General features: G+C 33.0%; 2 protein-coding genes across 5 annotated transcripts; one reads left to right on the top strand and one right to left on the bottom strand.

The window, feature by feature from the left end:
* The first annotated feature begins 6,314 nt into the window (after positions 1 to 6,314).
* Positions 6,315 to 10,219, top strand: LOC102618019 (uncharacterized). 3 transcript variants are annotated; one of them, XM_025092772.2, is made up of 4 exons: positions 6,315 to 6,478; positions 7,101 to 8,379; positions 8,539 to 8,600; positions 9,726 to 10,219. In XM_025092772.2, the coding sequence occupies exons 1-4, from the start codon at positions 6,476 to 6,478 to the stop codon at positions 9,939 to 9,941; spliced, it is 1,560 nt and encodes a 519-aa protein (XP_024948540.1). In that variant the 5' UTR covers positions 6,315 to 6,475; the 3' UTR covers positions 9,942 to 10,219. The 3 variants fall into 3 exon arrangements, with proteins under 3 accessions (XP_024948540.1, XP_006491772.2, XP_006491771.1); XM_006491709.4 differs by having other exon boundaries at positions 6,316 to 6,478; positions 8,539 to 8,613; positions 9,726 to 9,873; XM_006491708.4 differs by having other exon boundaries at positions 6,324 to 6,492.
* A 1,121-nt stretch (positions 10,220 to 11,340) lies between these two features.
* On the bottom strand, positions 11,341 to 13,841 carry LOC102618881 (probable UDP-arabinopyranose mutase 5). Of its 2 annotated transcripts, XM_006491711.4 has the most exons (3): positions 13,576 to 13,841; positions 12,765 to 12,894; positions 11,341 to 12,523 (listed from the first exon to the last, which is right to left on the bottom strand). In XM_006491711.4, the coding sequence occupies exons 1-3, from the start codon at positions 13,687 to 13,689 to the stop codon at positions 11,472 to 11,474; spliced, it is 1,296 nt and encodes a 431-aa protein (XP_006491774.1). In that variant the 5' UTR covers positions 13,690 to 13,841; the 3' UTR covers positions 11,341 to 11,471. The 2 variants fall into 2 exon arrangements, with proteins under 2 accessions (XP_006491774.1, XP_006491773.1); XM_006491710.4 differs by lacking the exon at positions 13,576 to 13,841 and having other exon boundaries at positions 11,341 to 12,671.
* Between the last annotated feature and the right edge of the window lie 2,582 nt (positions 13,842 to 16,423).

Raw genomic sequence — 16,423 nt, forward strand, 5'->3', positions numbered from 1 at the left:
GGATTTTCGGTGAATAACTTGTTGTTTTAAAATTAAAGTTCAAGGGAATTGAGGAATACATCGTGAATGACCTCTCGCCACTACTAGAAAAATGGTCTTTACTGATACTTGTCTTCTGACACTTTATTTAAAAGTATCAGTATATACATATATTTGGATCCGTTTCTGCGTTTAACAGATATGTATCACTAATTACTAATACTGAAGTATCAATAGCTTTAGTAATAGCGATCAATGACGCTTTGGTATCAGCAATTAAACATTATCATTTTAATTTTGTTTTAGTCCTAATTCGAACCTAAGACCTCTTAAACCTAAAGCTTCTACATTGAATCAAAAGACCACTAAGCTACAAATTATTTTTAATTTTTTTAGAGTTGTGCTTTTTGAGTGGATAAAAACAAAACAAATGGATCTTATCCAAAATATAACTTTTCAACTCCCTCTACCAAAGTATTTGTTCCCTCCTAAGCTCCCCAGATCTGAAAAATCCCTAACATCCAAATTGTCAAAAAGTGGCCTCTTGCCTCATTCATTCATCTCCTCGTTCCTCCGGCAGAGCCTTGAATATCTTCAAAAATGGTAACCACTTTGCCACTAATGGGTCCTTCTCAGATCATGAATTAACCAACACAGTGATTAATTAACTTGAATCTCTCGTATTTTTTTTTTCAACAAGTAGTTGATAATTGAAAGTTTATGACCTTGAGTGTAGCCGCTCAAGAGGTACGTGGAGATAGGAAGAGTTGCTCTCGTTAATTACGGCAAGGACTATGGGAAGCTTGTGGTCATTGTCGATGTCCTTGATCAAAACAGGGTACCTTTATTCACTTTACGCTTATGCTTTATTTGAGTTGAATCTTATAAAATTGTCACAAGAATTCTGAATATTTTGGTTTAGTTGATGATAACTGGGTACCCCTTCTTTTTTTCTGTACAAAAATAACAAATTAGAAAGTTGATGTGCTTTTGTAAACAGAGTGATTTTAGCTTAGATTTCTTTGAATTTTGAACTGTTTCGTTTATTTTTTAGTTGTATACAATTGTTATTATTTTTGTGATGCTTTATAGGCTCTTGTTGATGCCCCTAATATGGTGAGGAGCCAAATGAACTTCAAGAGGCTTTCTCTCACGGATATTAACATTTACATCAATTGAGTTCCCAGGAAGAAGTCTTTGATTGAAGCCATGGAGAAGGCTGATGTGAAGAACAAATGGGAAAACAGCTCTTGGGACAGGAAGTTGATTGTCCAGAAAAGGAGAGCGGCACTGAATGATTTTGATAGGTTCAAGCTCATGTTGGCAAAGATCCAGAAGGGTGGATTTGTTCGACAAGAGCTTGCAAAACTCAAGAAGGAGAATGCAGCATAAAATTTCTCTCTAGTGTTCCCCTTTCTGGTTTTTAGTTCTTACAGCTTCAATTTGATTCTATTAATGTATTGATTAATATGAGAAAACATCAGCTTGGCGTTTTTGGGTTAAAAAAAAAATTGTCAAAAAGTGCTCAGCCATGATCCTGTCAAACCGGTGGCACAGGTTCACCATTTGCCTTCAAAATCCCAACTTTTTATTTCTTTTCTTATTTTATGATTTCAGGTCTCTCTTATTGTCATTAGATCTTGAGTTTTTTTTTGTTTTAATTGTTCTTTTAGGTTTAAATAAGTGATTTGGAGAAGAGCTTCTATGTTTTTTTGGCTACTTGGAAGAAACTAGAAGGTATTGTTTCTTTGGCTACTTGGAAGAAACAAGAAGGTAAAGATTTAGCTTTTATTGTGTTTTTTTCTCTGCTACTTTCTTTTCTTTTATTGGCACCAAATAACCTTCATTATATCTACTTTGGAAAATATTGTGTTTACCATATGTTTGAAATAATTAAAGTTAAATGTATATGTTTCAGTTCTGGAAATTTTAGAATGAATTGGGTCGATAACTGATTTTTAATCGATTTTTTAAAATGGTTGGTTGCTGTCCAATCTTTCATAAATTACTCATGTATCATGTTTGGTGGTGCAAAACGATAGTCTAAACATATCTGAATGAGCTGAAATTAGGAGAAACTAAAGTTCTATATGCATACTTCAAATCTGAAATTTTTTATTTTGATTGAACTTGCAGGTTATTTTTAATGATTTTTTAAACTCTGCTGCTCTGCAGCAAGTTCTTTTGGCATAATTATTTATTAACTTTTGATCTTACAAAACACCAGCATAATAATATCAGAATAACCTCAAATTTTAATATGTTGTTCATTCATATGTGTTGTTAAAAACTGAAAAATATCATTCCAATGTATTAAGTATCTTAAATTTTATAAGATTCATGGCCAAAATCATAAGACTTGTTTATAAATAATGATTTTGGAATGAACTCTCAAAGTATTGAAATATTTTGTCCAAACTTTACCATATGTTTGAAATAATTAAAGTTAAATGTGTATGTTTCAGTTCTGGAAATTTTGGAATGAATTGGGTTTATAACTGATTTTTAATCGATTTTTCAAAATGGTTGATTGCTGTCCAATCTTTCATAAATTACTCATGTATCATGTTTGGTGGTGCAAAACAATAGTCTAAACATGTCTGAATGAGCTGAAATTCGGAGCAACTAAAGTTCTATATGCACACTTCAAATCTGAAAAAGTTTATGTTGATTGAACTTGCAGGTTATTTTTAATGATTTTTTGAACTTTGCTGCTCTGCAGCAAGTTCTTTTGACATAACTATTTATTAACTTTTGATCTTACAAAACACCAGCATAATAATATCAGAATAACCTCAAATTTTAATATGTTGTTCATTCATATGTGTTGTTAAAAACTGGAAAATATCAATCCAATGTATTAAGTATCTTAAATTTTATAAATATGTATTTAAGTACCAATTACTACTGTAGTTGGAGCCCAAAAATGAATGGTTTTAGGACCAGCCAGGTGGTTCCAGAAAGCTAGGAGCTTGTTAGCTATTCTTTTTAATTGAACTAATTTAATTTAAATATTAGCCCGATTATTGATTTCTATGGTTTGCAATTGATTTGAGTTTGACATTCTTGTTTTGTGTTAGTTTGAGTTTGACATCCAAGTTTAAGACTTTGAAGGCTTCCAAGAAATGATTTTGGATGATGAGCATATGAGTAATAGTTTGAAAATTAATTTACTGTATCAAATATATACTTAGTGTAGCATATTAATTTTAAGAACTATGGATTATTCCATGAATATTCTAGTAAATGGTTATGTTATATATGCATGTCTTAATATATAATAATTATATTTTGAAGTTTGTTTTTTTTTTTCCTTTCTAGGTTTAGGAAAAATGTTTAAAGTGATTTTGGGTTATGATGTCAATCAAGTTAAAGCAACATTACTTGTGAGTGGAAATATATAATGATTATATTTTTATTCTACTTTTTTTTTTATCTTCTTAAAGTTTTATAATTAGGTAAAATTAACGAATACTTAATTACAATTTAGGGTGATATTCGTTAAATGATTCACATGAATAGATTTAAGTAGTATAATAAATCTCATACTCACTTTATAAAGGCTTAACTAAGTTTGAAATATTATTTCTTTTAGTAGTAATAATTTTGAATTGAACTCTCAAATTATTGAAATATTTTATGTCCAAACTTTATTATGCCTAATATAAATATGGAGATTCTTAGTTATTTTATGCCCAGTTTAAGGAAACTGAAGTTTGAGGACTTATTTTTTGCCTTGTTAAATAAGCTTTTAGAATGAATAAATTGAGGAAATGAGTGGTGATTTATTTATAATAGAACATTTGTGATAGCTTTTAACTATGCACAAAAATCATTTGGTATATGTAGATAGAGTAACATGCTTGTGCTGAAAGTAGATATTACATTGAAAACTTCTTGTCTGCTATAGTTTGCTATATATATAACCTTTACCAAAAGAGAATAATTGAGTTTATTTATAAATAGCGTATGAGTATTTTTTTCTTTCGAACAAAATAATTTTATTTCTGTTAATTGTTGTTTCTCTAATTACTGGATATTGGCAGCTAATTTTTTTTTTCTTTTCCATATATTCATATGCAGATTTGATCAATGTGTTTGAAGTGTTTATTCCTCAACTTCACTTATATCATAACCCATATAGTCTATTGAATGGAGAAGCTGCTGGTGTGATAACACAATTATACTACTCATATTCAAAGAGTGAAAGGCAGTCATCCTTCTCAATTTAGCTTCTACATTTATTAAATTTAGCTACAAGTAGTAGCCATTTGATTGGATGGTAGAAATTTTTATGTATTGAATTTGGAATATTTAGTTATGAGAGTAGGATATCTCATATTTTTGTTATTGAAGTTTTGGAATTTGTAATATATACTAATAATATTTAAATGTGAAATGAAAGATTTTGTGATATAAATCAATTTCTTTTTGTTATTTTGTGGTGCCTTTTAATTTTACCAATAAATCAATAGGCAATGATCCAATTCAATTTTTTATTTTTTAAAATAAATTAACTAGTGATACCATGGTAACAGTAATCATAGACACTAATAAAATATTAATAACTACTAACACTATGGTGTCATAATATCGGTGATACTGTAGTAATAGTAATAACGGACACCACTTACAAGTGTCACTATTTTTCTGACTCCCAGATCACTGACACAATTAATAAGTGTCAGTGAAAATAATTTCTGACACTATTCTAAAGTCAGTAAAGACTATTTTTCTAGTAGTGCGCGACTTCGTGATCAGTGGGCTACATACGTTGCCAAGTTAATTACAGCCTACAATCGCAAGGTAACATACAAGTAATTTATGATTATTTTTCCTTTAAAATATACAAGACTTATTTTTTGTGGTGTGCTAATTGATTTTATATACTTGTAGGTGGAAAAAAAATGAAGGCATACGTGGACTCCAAAATTAATGACATTGTTATCTTTTTTTTCTTGTTGGTTAACATTTTCATAAATTAATTTAGTACTTTATCGTGTATATATACTACTTGTTTAAAGCTTAATTTGGTACTTGAAGTTTTTTTTTACCCCCAAAACAATGATGTATTTGAACTATTTTAATTTAACTGATGTATTTGAAATGTATATTATGTGAATTGCATTACAAGATTTGGTATGTTTAATATATTTTGGGTTTATTTTAATTGTAAAATAAACAGGAAAATGTGATTAAAAAAAATAAAACACTACCGGTATAGCACCGTTAATACTGACACTAATTATTTAAATGATGTTAAGAATTTTTTATGTTACTGAGTCAGTGGATTCCTAATACTATAGTCACATAAATCAGTGACAAGTAAATAGTATCATTAAATGCTAACACGATTGAGTCACTATCTTTGTGACTCTTTAGTGACACAAAATACTGACATAGAAATAGTATCAACTGATACTAACACCATCGTATCACTATTGTGGTGATACTATAGTGACACAAGATACTGACGTAAAAATCACTGACACAAAAAATTAGTATCAGTGTGTTCAGGTTTGAGTATTACTGATACAATTAACAAGTGTTGTCAGCAAAAGTAATTACTGACACTAAAGTAGTGTCAGTAAAGCCCATTTTTCTAGTAGTGACAATTAATCAATTAAATCTTTTTTTACACACTAACACATATATATATAACTTAAGTATCTTTAACCACTAAAGTGGTTTATTAAACTAATTTACACTCGTAATATAAAATTGTAAACTACCCCAAGAAACATAATCTCTTGTATCTCATAGTTTGAGCATTTAATTTTGTTTAATCTCTAAATTTTTTGTTTATGAATTTTTTAAAATATAAAAATTCTCAAGTGTTAGTGTCATCAATTTTTTTAATATACACACGCTATTAAGTCCCGTAATTTAATAGAGTCAGTGTTTAATTTATTATAAACTCATATAATTTATTAGTATGTCTACACTGACTCTATTAAACTACATAATTTAATAACATACCCATATATAAAAAAAATTGAAGTCGTTTGCATGAAAAAATGATTCTTTTAAGATAATATAAATTTATTGTAATTAATTACTCTTTGGAGTCGGCGAGATAGGCTTACAAAAATTACAGACGGGAATATAACCAGCCCCGAAATTAACCAGGATTAACATCATTAAAAGATTGAACAGTCGGAGGTGGAGTGAGGAACCACGTTGAAATGCGGAACCTATCAGTGTCCACCTGCTTGCACCGCAGTTTGCATGCAATTTGTTCATATCTCTCATTAACACGTGTCGCCAAGGTACAGAATCCCCACGACATCACATGCATAATGCATATCCCTTATGCAGCAGCAGTTTCGTTCACCTCGAAGTTTGTGATACTGATATCGATGATGTGTATGTACATATCTATAAACCATTGAGCTGGAACCACCCGACCACTGCCCAAAACTTGCACTCTCTTGTTTTACAAACGATATAATTTGTATCATGAGATCCCCTCAAGCAAAGTACCAGTAGAGCAATAATGGTACAAGATATCAGGTATAATTTATCTGTTTAGTATCATTAATTTTTGTTTCTTTCTAACAATGGAAGAAGTAGAAAATTAATACTTCATGTAACTTGAAGTAGTTCATAAGCTGTCTCCGGTTTTTGTCAGTGAGTCTCTTTGTCTATCTGCTGAAACAAGATAAGTGCCGTTATGTTTTGTAACTGGAATCAAACCTTTTGATTAGCTAGATCCGAACTTCGAAGTTCGAACCTGGGTGGTCAGTCGAAGATAGCTGCTTGAAAACGACTGTCGACTGTCGCGTTTAAAGTTTTGTGCTTTGATTTGTTAATTGCTCACACTTTTTTCTAATTTGTATCTGACAGCGAATGATTTAGTCATAGACTCATAGTTGAATCATGCTTTGGGTGGTCAGTCAAAGATAGCTACTTGAAAACGATGGTCGAACTTATGTTTTGTGCTTTAATTTAATAATAACTCACACATGTTGTTTTTGACGGCAAATGATTTAGTCATAGTTATTCTACAGTGTGTTTCATTTTCTGAGCTGCTTCTTTATAGTATGCTAATGTCACATGTAGGCTAGTTTTTGATTTTATCGGAACTAATTGAACGTTGAACTTTCATCAAAATTTGGTAGATGGAAGATACAGATCCAGCCGAGGAATGGGCTATTCAAGAGTACTCAGCTGAACAACAGTGTGGCAAATTGAGTTGGATCGTGAACAAGGGATTAAGTGTTGGAAAGAAGGTTTTGGTTACAGGTCTTGTGATATCTTCTGCACCATTGGTTCTTCCTTCACTTGTGGTTATCTCAGTTATCGGGTTTGCTTGTTCGGTCCCTTCTGGGCTCTTTTTGGCAAGCTATGCTTGCACCAATAAGCTCATGAGTAAGCTGCTGCCGGGGTCTACTCCGCCTCACTTTTTATTAGATTATGGAACAAAGTATAGAGATGAAGAATTTGAGAATTATGATATTGGAGAACAAGGATACGTGGAGCTTAAAGGACATATTGATATGTGGAAGGAGCAAGATGAAATTGATGGAGGGAAGGCTTTGGTGAGTGATGAATATGAGCAAGGAGGTTTCCATATTAATGATGCGAATGAGATTGTGGAAGAAAATGAGTATCAAGAAGGTGTTGGTGAGTGTGAAGATGAAATGGAGGAAGCAGCATTTGGAATTGAGGTGAAATTTGAATCAATTAGAGAGGAAGATGGGAATCCGGCGCCAGAAGGAACCCAGGGTCAGCTTCCTGTAGATGAGGTGCATGCTGTTGTTGTTGAAATTGCTGGAGATGAGACAAGTGGCATAATTGTTGAAGAAAAAGAGGCGCTGGCATTTACTGTCACAAATATAGCCATAGAATTATGTCAGAATAGAGACATTGAGGAAGAGCAGGAATTAGTGAGAGAGACCAGGGGATTATTAGAAAAAATCAGGGAGGAGGGTATGACTGCTAATGGAGACAATGAGAAGCAGAGTGTAGAAAAACTGTCTGGAGTTGCAGGGGAAGGAGACAGGAAAGTTGAAGAAATTGGGTTGCCTTCTGAAAATAAAAATTATTATGGCACCGTCAGAATTGAACATGCTGAAGGTTTGTTAGGTAAAAGAGATGGCGATAACATTTTGGAATCAGGAAAATCTGAAGTTGAGAAAGATGGAGCAACTAATAGTGGCAGTGCTAGCAAAAACCCTAAGGTAGAGATGCATTATTTTTTGGAAGGAGGAAAAGCTAATGAAAATATTACTAGTAATGTTCAACAAGATTATCAATTGAATAAGGAGAAGGAAGCTGTGATCTCCACAAATGCAGATGCAAGAGAAATTGCTGATGAAAGTGGATTTGACTTGTATGATGATAATAAAACTGATGCCTTGCAGCAAAAATCCTCTACAGATCGTGGATCTGTTGATGGTAAAATTCAAAAAATATTTGCTCCTTATACCAATCAAAAAATTTCTTTTTATTTTTAAGATAAATTCTGAGTTCATGATGGATGTGCAGATATTGAGAAACCTTCCAAGTTATTAAGCCTTGAGAATGCTGATTACATAGAGCTTCTTGTTTCTGCAGGAGAACATGAATGCAATGGCATTGCTAAAATTTTATCTGAGAAAGACTTGGGTTTCCACGAGGTTAGAGATTAATGTATGTGTTTTCCAGATTAGTATCTGAATTAAATATCCCTCTTGTTATAAGGCAATGCTATCTTCCTATCTACGTAAAAGTTCTATCGTTGTCTGAGTTATTTCAAATCTTTGTTATCTGTGTTAACAAATCATGTTAAGTGCAGAGAGGCTCTTGATTATTTTGAGGCTGATGAACAATCAAAAACTTGATTATCTTCAATGTTTCTAGGCCTCAGCTCTGGTGTCTTTCTTTCGTCCCTTGCAATTGGAGTTGCACATTGTGTCTGGCTGTGTTTGCATGATCTAATTTCATAATCACTTTTTTTGGCTAATTTCATCATATTCTAGGACAACTGATGTATGTTCCTATGATTCCTTCGAGTTGAATATTCAGTTCTGATCCACTTTGTTCTCTTCTTTATAATTCTTAGTTCTGATCCACTTTGTTCTCTTCTTTAGAATTCTTAGTCAATTTGAAAGAGAATTATACGGTTTGATTTGCTGTTCATCTTAAAAACCAAAGGAGTCTATCCTGCAAACTTTTCAAGGTTTCACGCTAGAACTCAAGCCTTCCTTTCTTTTACATGTGCGCGCGCACACACACACACAGAGGAACAGAACCTATATATAAGCTTGTTATAGGTCAGTGCTAATTAAAATGGAAGATACATCAATCATTGTCGGCATCTAGATACTTTAAAGTGTAAAATTCAAATGTCTATATTTGTTGGAGAACTTTAAAGTGTAAAATACAAATGTCTATCTTTGTTGGAGAACACGACCGCCCCAAATGGTCCCAAACTTTTCTTTTTGTTTTTAAAGGCATCGGATCTTTGAAACATCAAAGGAAAAGCATTCATGGAGTCATCACTTTGTCAGTAAAACTACTTTCGCAGCAAGCCTTATATTTTTACGCTCTCTCTTTTGCTTAATTCTTAGAAATATATATTTATTTCTCGGTTGAATGACTAGCATGATCATGCAGTTAGTGAAATACTAGCAACATACAAACAGGGAAAGCTCAAAGCTTCAATCATGGAGTGACTGTCACAATATCTATAATTTATATGCATAAATTTGATCATGACCATCTATTTTCTTGCCAATATCGATGATCTGTTTTTCTTGCAGGTAATGTACAATGAGGGAAAGATCTGGGAACAAATTGTTGGAATGCAAAAAATAGTGGGATATAAAGCAGCAAAACAGGCAACATGTCTTGAGGAATTAAAGGCTCTTTATCTCTTTACTGGAGTTGAGCCACCAGCCTCTTTTAAGGACCCTTGTGATCTTCAGGAAGTAAACGACAAGCTTCGATTACTCATGTCTATTATTGGAGTCAAGTAGTAGCAGCAGATGTTTTTCGCTTAGATGATTTGCTTGGTTTTAATGGGATTGCTGTTATGTCATGCTTCTTTCTATGTGTACGGTGTGAACTTCAATGTTGTTTTTGCATGCATCTGGATTTTGGATTAGAGCAACGGTTGCCATAAGCATTTTAAAGTATTTTCTAGTGGGATTGGCAATTGGTGGGGATTTGTTGATCGTGATCCTGTCTAGATTGATTAAAATATGTGTTTTAAATTTTGTTTGGAACAGTAAATCGATTAAAATTGTGTTTTCAATTCTGTTCGCAGCAGTAGATCGGTACAAAAACATGTCTTGATTTCGTCAAGATTTTGAATTTTCTTAATGACGTGAGTTTTGTGTTATACGTTGTAGATTTTATCATAAATGGTGTGTCTACATTTATAATTAAGGGAAACTTGTGATGTAACTGTGGTATCGTGCTATAATTGTATCGAGCCGTTGGATGTCAGTAGACTCCATCAATCTAAGTGCATCCAACGGTTGTATGCAATTGTGGTACAATACCACAGTTGTACTGTAAGCTGATCCTTTTAATTGATGTCATACTTTTATGTCATCATGTCATACATATACGATTGATGTGAGATTCATGGGAATTATTAAATTGATTTGTTTTATTCTAATTAGTAAGTTAAAATCTATCGATTTGATTAGTGAATCAATTTATCTAGATTTACCGATTCGATTGGTGAATCAATTTATCTGAATACTGAGTTGGGATAACATTTTATATCGAATCTCAGAACGGAGCGGGAGATACTGCCAATTCTACTTTCATGCATCCAGTTTCAATTGTTGCAATTGGGTTTGTTAGATAATAGTAACGAAAGTTACCGACGGATTCTGAAGGAGAATAACTAGAAGACTGAAAGTGCCCTTTTAATCCACAAGAAGAAGTGGAAATCTCTCAACAGCACTCGTTAAATCTTTAATATTAACCTGTAATAAAAGAAAAGAAAATAAGGCTTTAAACAACTAATCTGATATGCGAGTTAACTCCAATTCGGCTGCACTGGGACTTTGTAATTCTTCTGCATCAGTATCAACTGTAAATACAAGTTTTACTCTGTCAGATACATTATACATACAGCATTTCTGACACGCAGCAACGGAAGAAGTGCCAACAGTGTAAGCCGCCAGGTACTCATTATTCATCTCTGAAACTGGATAATCATCTTTATCATCTAATATACTTGGGTAGTATCTGATAAGTCACGAGAAACTATCAAATAACAAATATCTTACTGATTAAAACAATCACACAGAGGATGGGATAACATTAGCCAACTGGTTAGATCCACTAGTGATATCAGAAATATACCCAACCAGGCTAATTCTATCCCAAGCAGAGACATAAACATGTTATCCATCTTCATAGCTACAAATAATCCTTTATTTCTGTCCCATATAAGAGGGTATGTTGAATAATCACCAAAACTAGAAATAAAATCTGACAAATATTATCTGAATGATCATAACAAAGAAGAAAACAGCTACTATTATCTGCTAAACACCAGGAGTGGAGTGGCTAGCTCCAGCCGCTTTCCATATTTTAACCCATTCCACCATTGCTTCGGCAGCACGAGCAAACAAAGGATCCGTTCCTCCAAGCCGATCCTTCACTGATTTCGCCATCTCAAGCAAACAATCCTCAGCAGTAGTCGCTGTCCGCGGCAACCTTACTGACTGAAAGAAAGGTATTATTTCCTCCATCTTTTTCACCCCTTCCCATTCCTTTTTCAAGCTCTCTATCGGATTACCCTTGTCGCTCCTAAACACATAAGGTAGCCCGGTTTTCACACCAATACTCAAGTGATCGCATATAACCTTGACACACATCCCACACCAGATATCTTCAATTGTTTCCCACCTCAGCTTTCCCTCCCCAGTTAACTTCAGACCTGGGAACAAAGCTGGCCCCACCAACGCACGATTAAAAGCAATGTTAATTCCGCTGATGGGCATCAAAGTCCCAGCTGGAACAGTCATAACAGCATCAACATAATGCGAATTTCTGTGTTCCGGCTTGAGAGCTTGCGTAGGTGCATCATAATCTGCCAAGTTGAGCCAGAGGCCACAGGACAAAGCACAGTCAACTCCACTTCGCAGGCTAAATGGATATCCACGAACAAAATCTGCTCCCTCCCGAAAAGGGTCATAGAGTGTATTAAAGAAGAAAGGAGTAGCTGGTGTTGTAAGATTGGCAAGATGCTGGCTCACGGCATTGGTTAAATTGCCATCATTGTCCTTTGCTGGAAGGCAATCATCATCAACAGAGATAATATATTTCTTTCTAGATACCAGATAGCCAAAGTACCTGCATGAATAACCAGAGAAGACAATGGATGTGGTAGGACCGATAACTTGGTCAATGTCAGACTTAGTATAGACACGATGGTCAAAACCTTGTGGTATTTTGAGTTCCCCTTTGAGATCAGGGTCTTGGACAATTATAAGGTGGAAGCGGGAGAATAGCGGTCTCCATGCATTTAGGAATGATGTCAGGTCAGATTGCAGAGCTGCTATAACGATGTCAACCTCACTGTCGTCGATGTGTTCTAAAGCCATCTCCCAGAAATTGAAATTGATAATTCAGACCAACAAATTATTTGCTAAAACCACCTCGTATTTGGCTCAAATGTCCTCAAATACGCCCAACCATACACCAAAAAGAAAAAAGAAAGTCTTAAAATTTCTCAGAACAACCTGTGAAAACATATTCAAAAATGTCAGAAACCAAATGGTTCAACTCAAACTTACTGAAAAAACAAGATGATAAAAATTTCCAAATTTACTAACTGGTAGGGAGAACAGGGGTGAGGATATGCTTGATATTAAGTGCCTGGATCAAAAAAAGAACTTCATCTTTTCCGGTTGCAATGAACAGCTTCAAAACTTTCTCTGTAAGCTTTCCAGCATTTAATGTTCTCTGGTACCATGTACACCAATGATATTATAAACATCCCGATATTATAGACAACAAGAATGAGGAAGAAAGATAACGATATAACAGTCAGTCTGTAGAAAGGCAATGCTATCAGTAATGCAGCTCTAGTAGGATTTGTACAATTCAGATAAGAATGAGAAAAAGGATCTCATCTGGCATGACTAAATGCAAAAAAAAAAATATCAAACAAGCCATCTACTATCTGCTCAAAATATCTTTAGTTTTTCCATCCATTTTTGCTGATTTGAGAGATAATATAATGCGCTGCTATTTAATTCTTACAAAGCAGACAGTCTGGTCTAATCTTGATTTAAGAGGCGCAAAAAAGGGCATTTTGTAAGAAAACGGATCAATCGTGTAAATATTGCAAGAGGCAGGAGTCGTAAATAAATAAAGCAAAATTATCTTCGTTTTGAGATGTATCATTCATCAAGTAAACCAAACCAAAACGATACATAATTCAAATTTGACAGCCCAAAAGAAACGAGCATCCAAAACCCAATTAATGATTCTCCAAAACAAAATCGATAATCACAAAATTAACTTGATCGATCAATTAAACAACAGATACCCAGTAATAGTAGTCAGCAATAATCAATAAATCATTGACTGAAATAAAGTAAAATAGAAGAAAAAGAGAGGGGGAAGGGGAGGTTAATTTACCAGAAAGAGATCTAGAAGGATGTGATCAGGAAGAATAGAAAGATCGGAGATGTGAGAGAGATTAAGAACAGCCTTATCTATAGTTAACGACAGCAAAGATGGCGGGGTTCTCATTCATTTATTGAGAAAGAATTGTTCAACACTTTTGTCCGATTTTAACTTGCACCATTAGCCAGCTTGCTCCCTCCTCAATTTTGTATTCTCCGTTTCTCACGCCCTTTCCATGACCGACATGCTTTGCTTTTCTACCCCACCTAGTACACACCGTTCCACTTTTTTCCTTGCATCCTTATTTTATTTTATTTTATTTATGAACGTCAACATCCATAAAATAGTCATGAAAATTTTTAAATTTTTAATAAAAAAACGTTATTTTTTTAATAATAATACCCTAAAAAATTTATTAAAAAAAAACTTACCAATCTAACTTTTTTCATAAATTTATTATCAAAATTAACTATTTAATAGAATTTGTTACAACAATAACAAAACATTCTTAAATTGGACTAAATTACCCCTCTAATAAACCAACTAAATATATTTGGTAACGCTTTACTCTAAACTCTGCCCAAAAACTATGCACAAACTCCACAAAACTCTCTCATTTCACATGCATCAAACAACAATTATTACTTAGTACTGAAGACAAAATCAATCAACACAAAAAAAAAAAAAAGATCAAGTAGGAATTAAGCATAGTTTTCCTAAAATTTAGATTGAAGATTAAGTGAGTTTTATGTATAGGTTATGTAAGGACGAATATCTTCGTTACTTTTCTAACAATATATTATTAGCGAATGTCAAGTTTTGAAGTTAAGTTCAAATGAATATCCCGCGACAATGAAAGTTTGAGACACAAGTTGTCATATGTAACCCATTGCTTGTTTACCTATAGATATATTAGATGATGAAATGATAGAGTACTTTTTTTTATATTAAAGAGTGTATAATTATGAAAATAGCTGGAAAATTCTTTGAGATGATTGAAAAAAAATTCTTAGAGACATTTTAATAAACACCTAATATGTCATACTTTACAAACATTAATTTTAAGAAAATTTTGAATTGTTCATGTCAATACATATCCTAAGTATTTTTTTTATCAATAATAATCCACCAGTCAATTAAACGTTGATTTGACAATGTGAGAGAGCCATAACATTGAGTTGAAGCCGATCCTCACACCGTCGGCAACACATATATTTTGCTGATGGGGGAGCTACCGTGCGTTGGATTATGACTGAACGCCTCTAAGTCAGAATCCGGGCTAGAAAGACGCGTGTGTCCGCCGCCCGTTTGCCGACCCGTTGTGATGTTGAGATTATGATAATGGGGCTGCTATGCGCAATGTGGGAGATGAGGAGCTTGGGCGATTTGGGAGATGAAAAAATTTAGGCGATTTGAACTGATGTGCTAGTAATTTATATATTATTTTTATATTTTCTTAACTTAATCCTATGTTAAATTATATTTATTATGTTAATTTTATCTTTTTTTATATTTTTTTATTTTAGGTATAATATGGGATCAAAGAGGAATCAAATTGGAACATTCAGGAAAAAATCAACTTAAAAAAATAAAAAAGAAAAAACAATAAAGAGATTTAATTGAAATAATCCAAGGAAGATTTTATTAAATTAAGCAACATGCATGCAATCACGTGGGGAAGCATTGAAGAATTAATTTACAAAGAAAATATGGCATGCACGTGAATTTGGGCCTTTTGGTTTTTGCAATATAATGGCCTAAGATTTTAAAGGCGGCGGCTTCAATTTTAATCCTTTCCATGTGAGGATTTTAGGGTGCAAAATAAAAGCTACTATAAAAGCATAGACTTGCGGCAACATTAGGGGAATTAAGAAGAAAAGAGCAGTTGCACAAATTGACAAGCCAAGAGAAAGAAAACCAAGAGCAAGAAAGAAGAGAAAAGAAGTAGCAGCTGCAAGAGATCTAGATCAAGAGTTGAGATTAATTCTTGAATTTTTTTTCCCTTTTCTCTATTGTCTTGCTTGGATGTTCTCAATTAAATTCATGAATTCTCTTTATATTCCAATGAACTAATTTATTTTACTAAGGCTACGATGTAGCCTAATTATAAAGATTTAATTCCATAAATCTGTGTTATTTTTAATTTATTATTCCATAGTTGAGTATTCATTATTGCGCTTAATGCTTTTAAATATATGACCAATATTTGAATAATTTGATGATACACAATGAGACTGAGAGGAGATTTATGTATTTTTGTGCTGTGTAATGGATACCATGAATTGAACGAAAGATAGAGATGTGCCAACGTGATTCATGCAGTTTTTCTAAAAATTTTCATGGAGTTTAATGAATCTTTGCATATTTAAATTCACGGGTTGATATGTGAAGGTATTTTTAATATTACTTGAGAGAGGATATTGAATAAATTAGGGAAATTCATTGTCAAAATGGATAACAAACTTTAATAGCATAGATGGAGGATTAAATTGAATTGGTTATGGTGAAATTGGACGTCCTAGTGTTTTAACATCTTAGTGATTTCTATTTCTGCCTGCATGTTTATTTAATTTTTAGTTATTTTATTTTAATTTTTAATCTAAATCTACCTATTCGATTGTTCAAATAAATTAGGGTTAGAATAATTTCGGTAACTAATATGATATACAATCTCCGTGGGACGATATTCTACTCTTTATTATATTACTTGTGCCGACTAGTACACTTGCTAATTTACGCATCATGAACGATGGTATTATTATTTTGAAATTTGTTGGTTTATAAGTGAAGGGTAATTTAGTTCAAATTGAGTGCACTAGACTATTATTATAAGAAATTTTGTTACACTGCTAGTTTTGAT

Source organism: Citrus sinensis, chromosome 6 (genome assembly GCF_022201045.2).
Source record: "Citrus sinensis cultivar Valencia sweet orange chromosome 6, DVS_A1.0, whole genome shotgun sequence".
NCBI lineage: Eukaryota > Viridiplantae > Streptophyta > Magnoliopsida > Sapindales > Rutaceae > Citrus > Citrus sinensis.

Coding starts and splice junctions, on each gene's coding strand:
- LOC102618019 (XM_025092772.2), top strand. Junction 8,380..8,538: donor AGATCGTGGATCTGTTGATG/GTAAAATTCAAA, acceptor TTGTTTCTGCAG/GAGAACATGAATGCAATGGC. Junction 8,601..9,725: donor AAGACTTGGGTTTCCACGAG/GTTAGAGATTAA, acceptor TTTTTCTTGCAG/GTAATGTACAATGAGGGAAA.
- LOC102618881 (XM_006491711.4), bottom strand. CDS start 13,689: ATGAGAACCCCGCCATCTTTGCTGTCGTTAACTATAGATAAGGCTGTT. Junction 12,895..13,575: donor TCCTTCTAGATCTCTTTCTG/GTAAATTAACCT, acceptor ACATGGTACCAG/AGAACATTAAATGCTGGAAA. Junction 12,524..12,764: donor CACCCCTGTTCTCCCTACCA/GTTAGTAAATTT, acceptor AGATGGCTTTAG/AACACATCGACGACAGTGAG.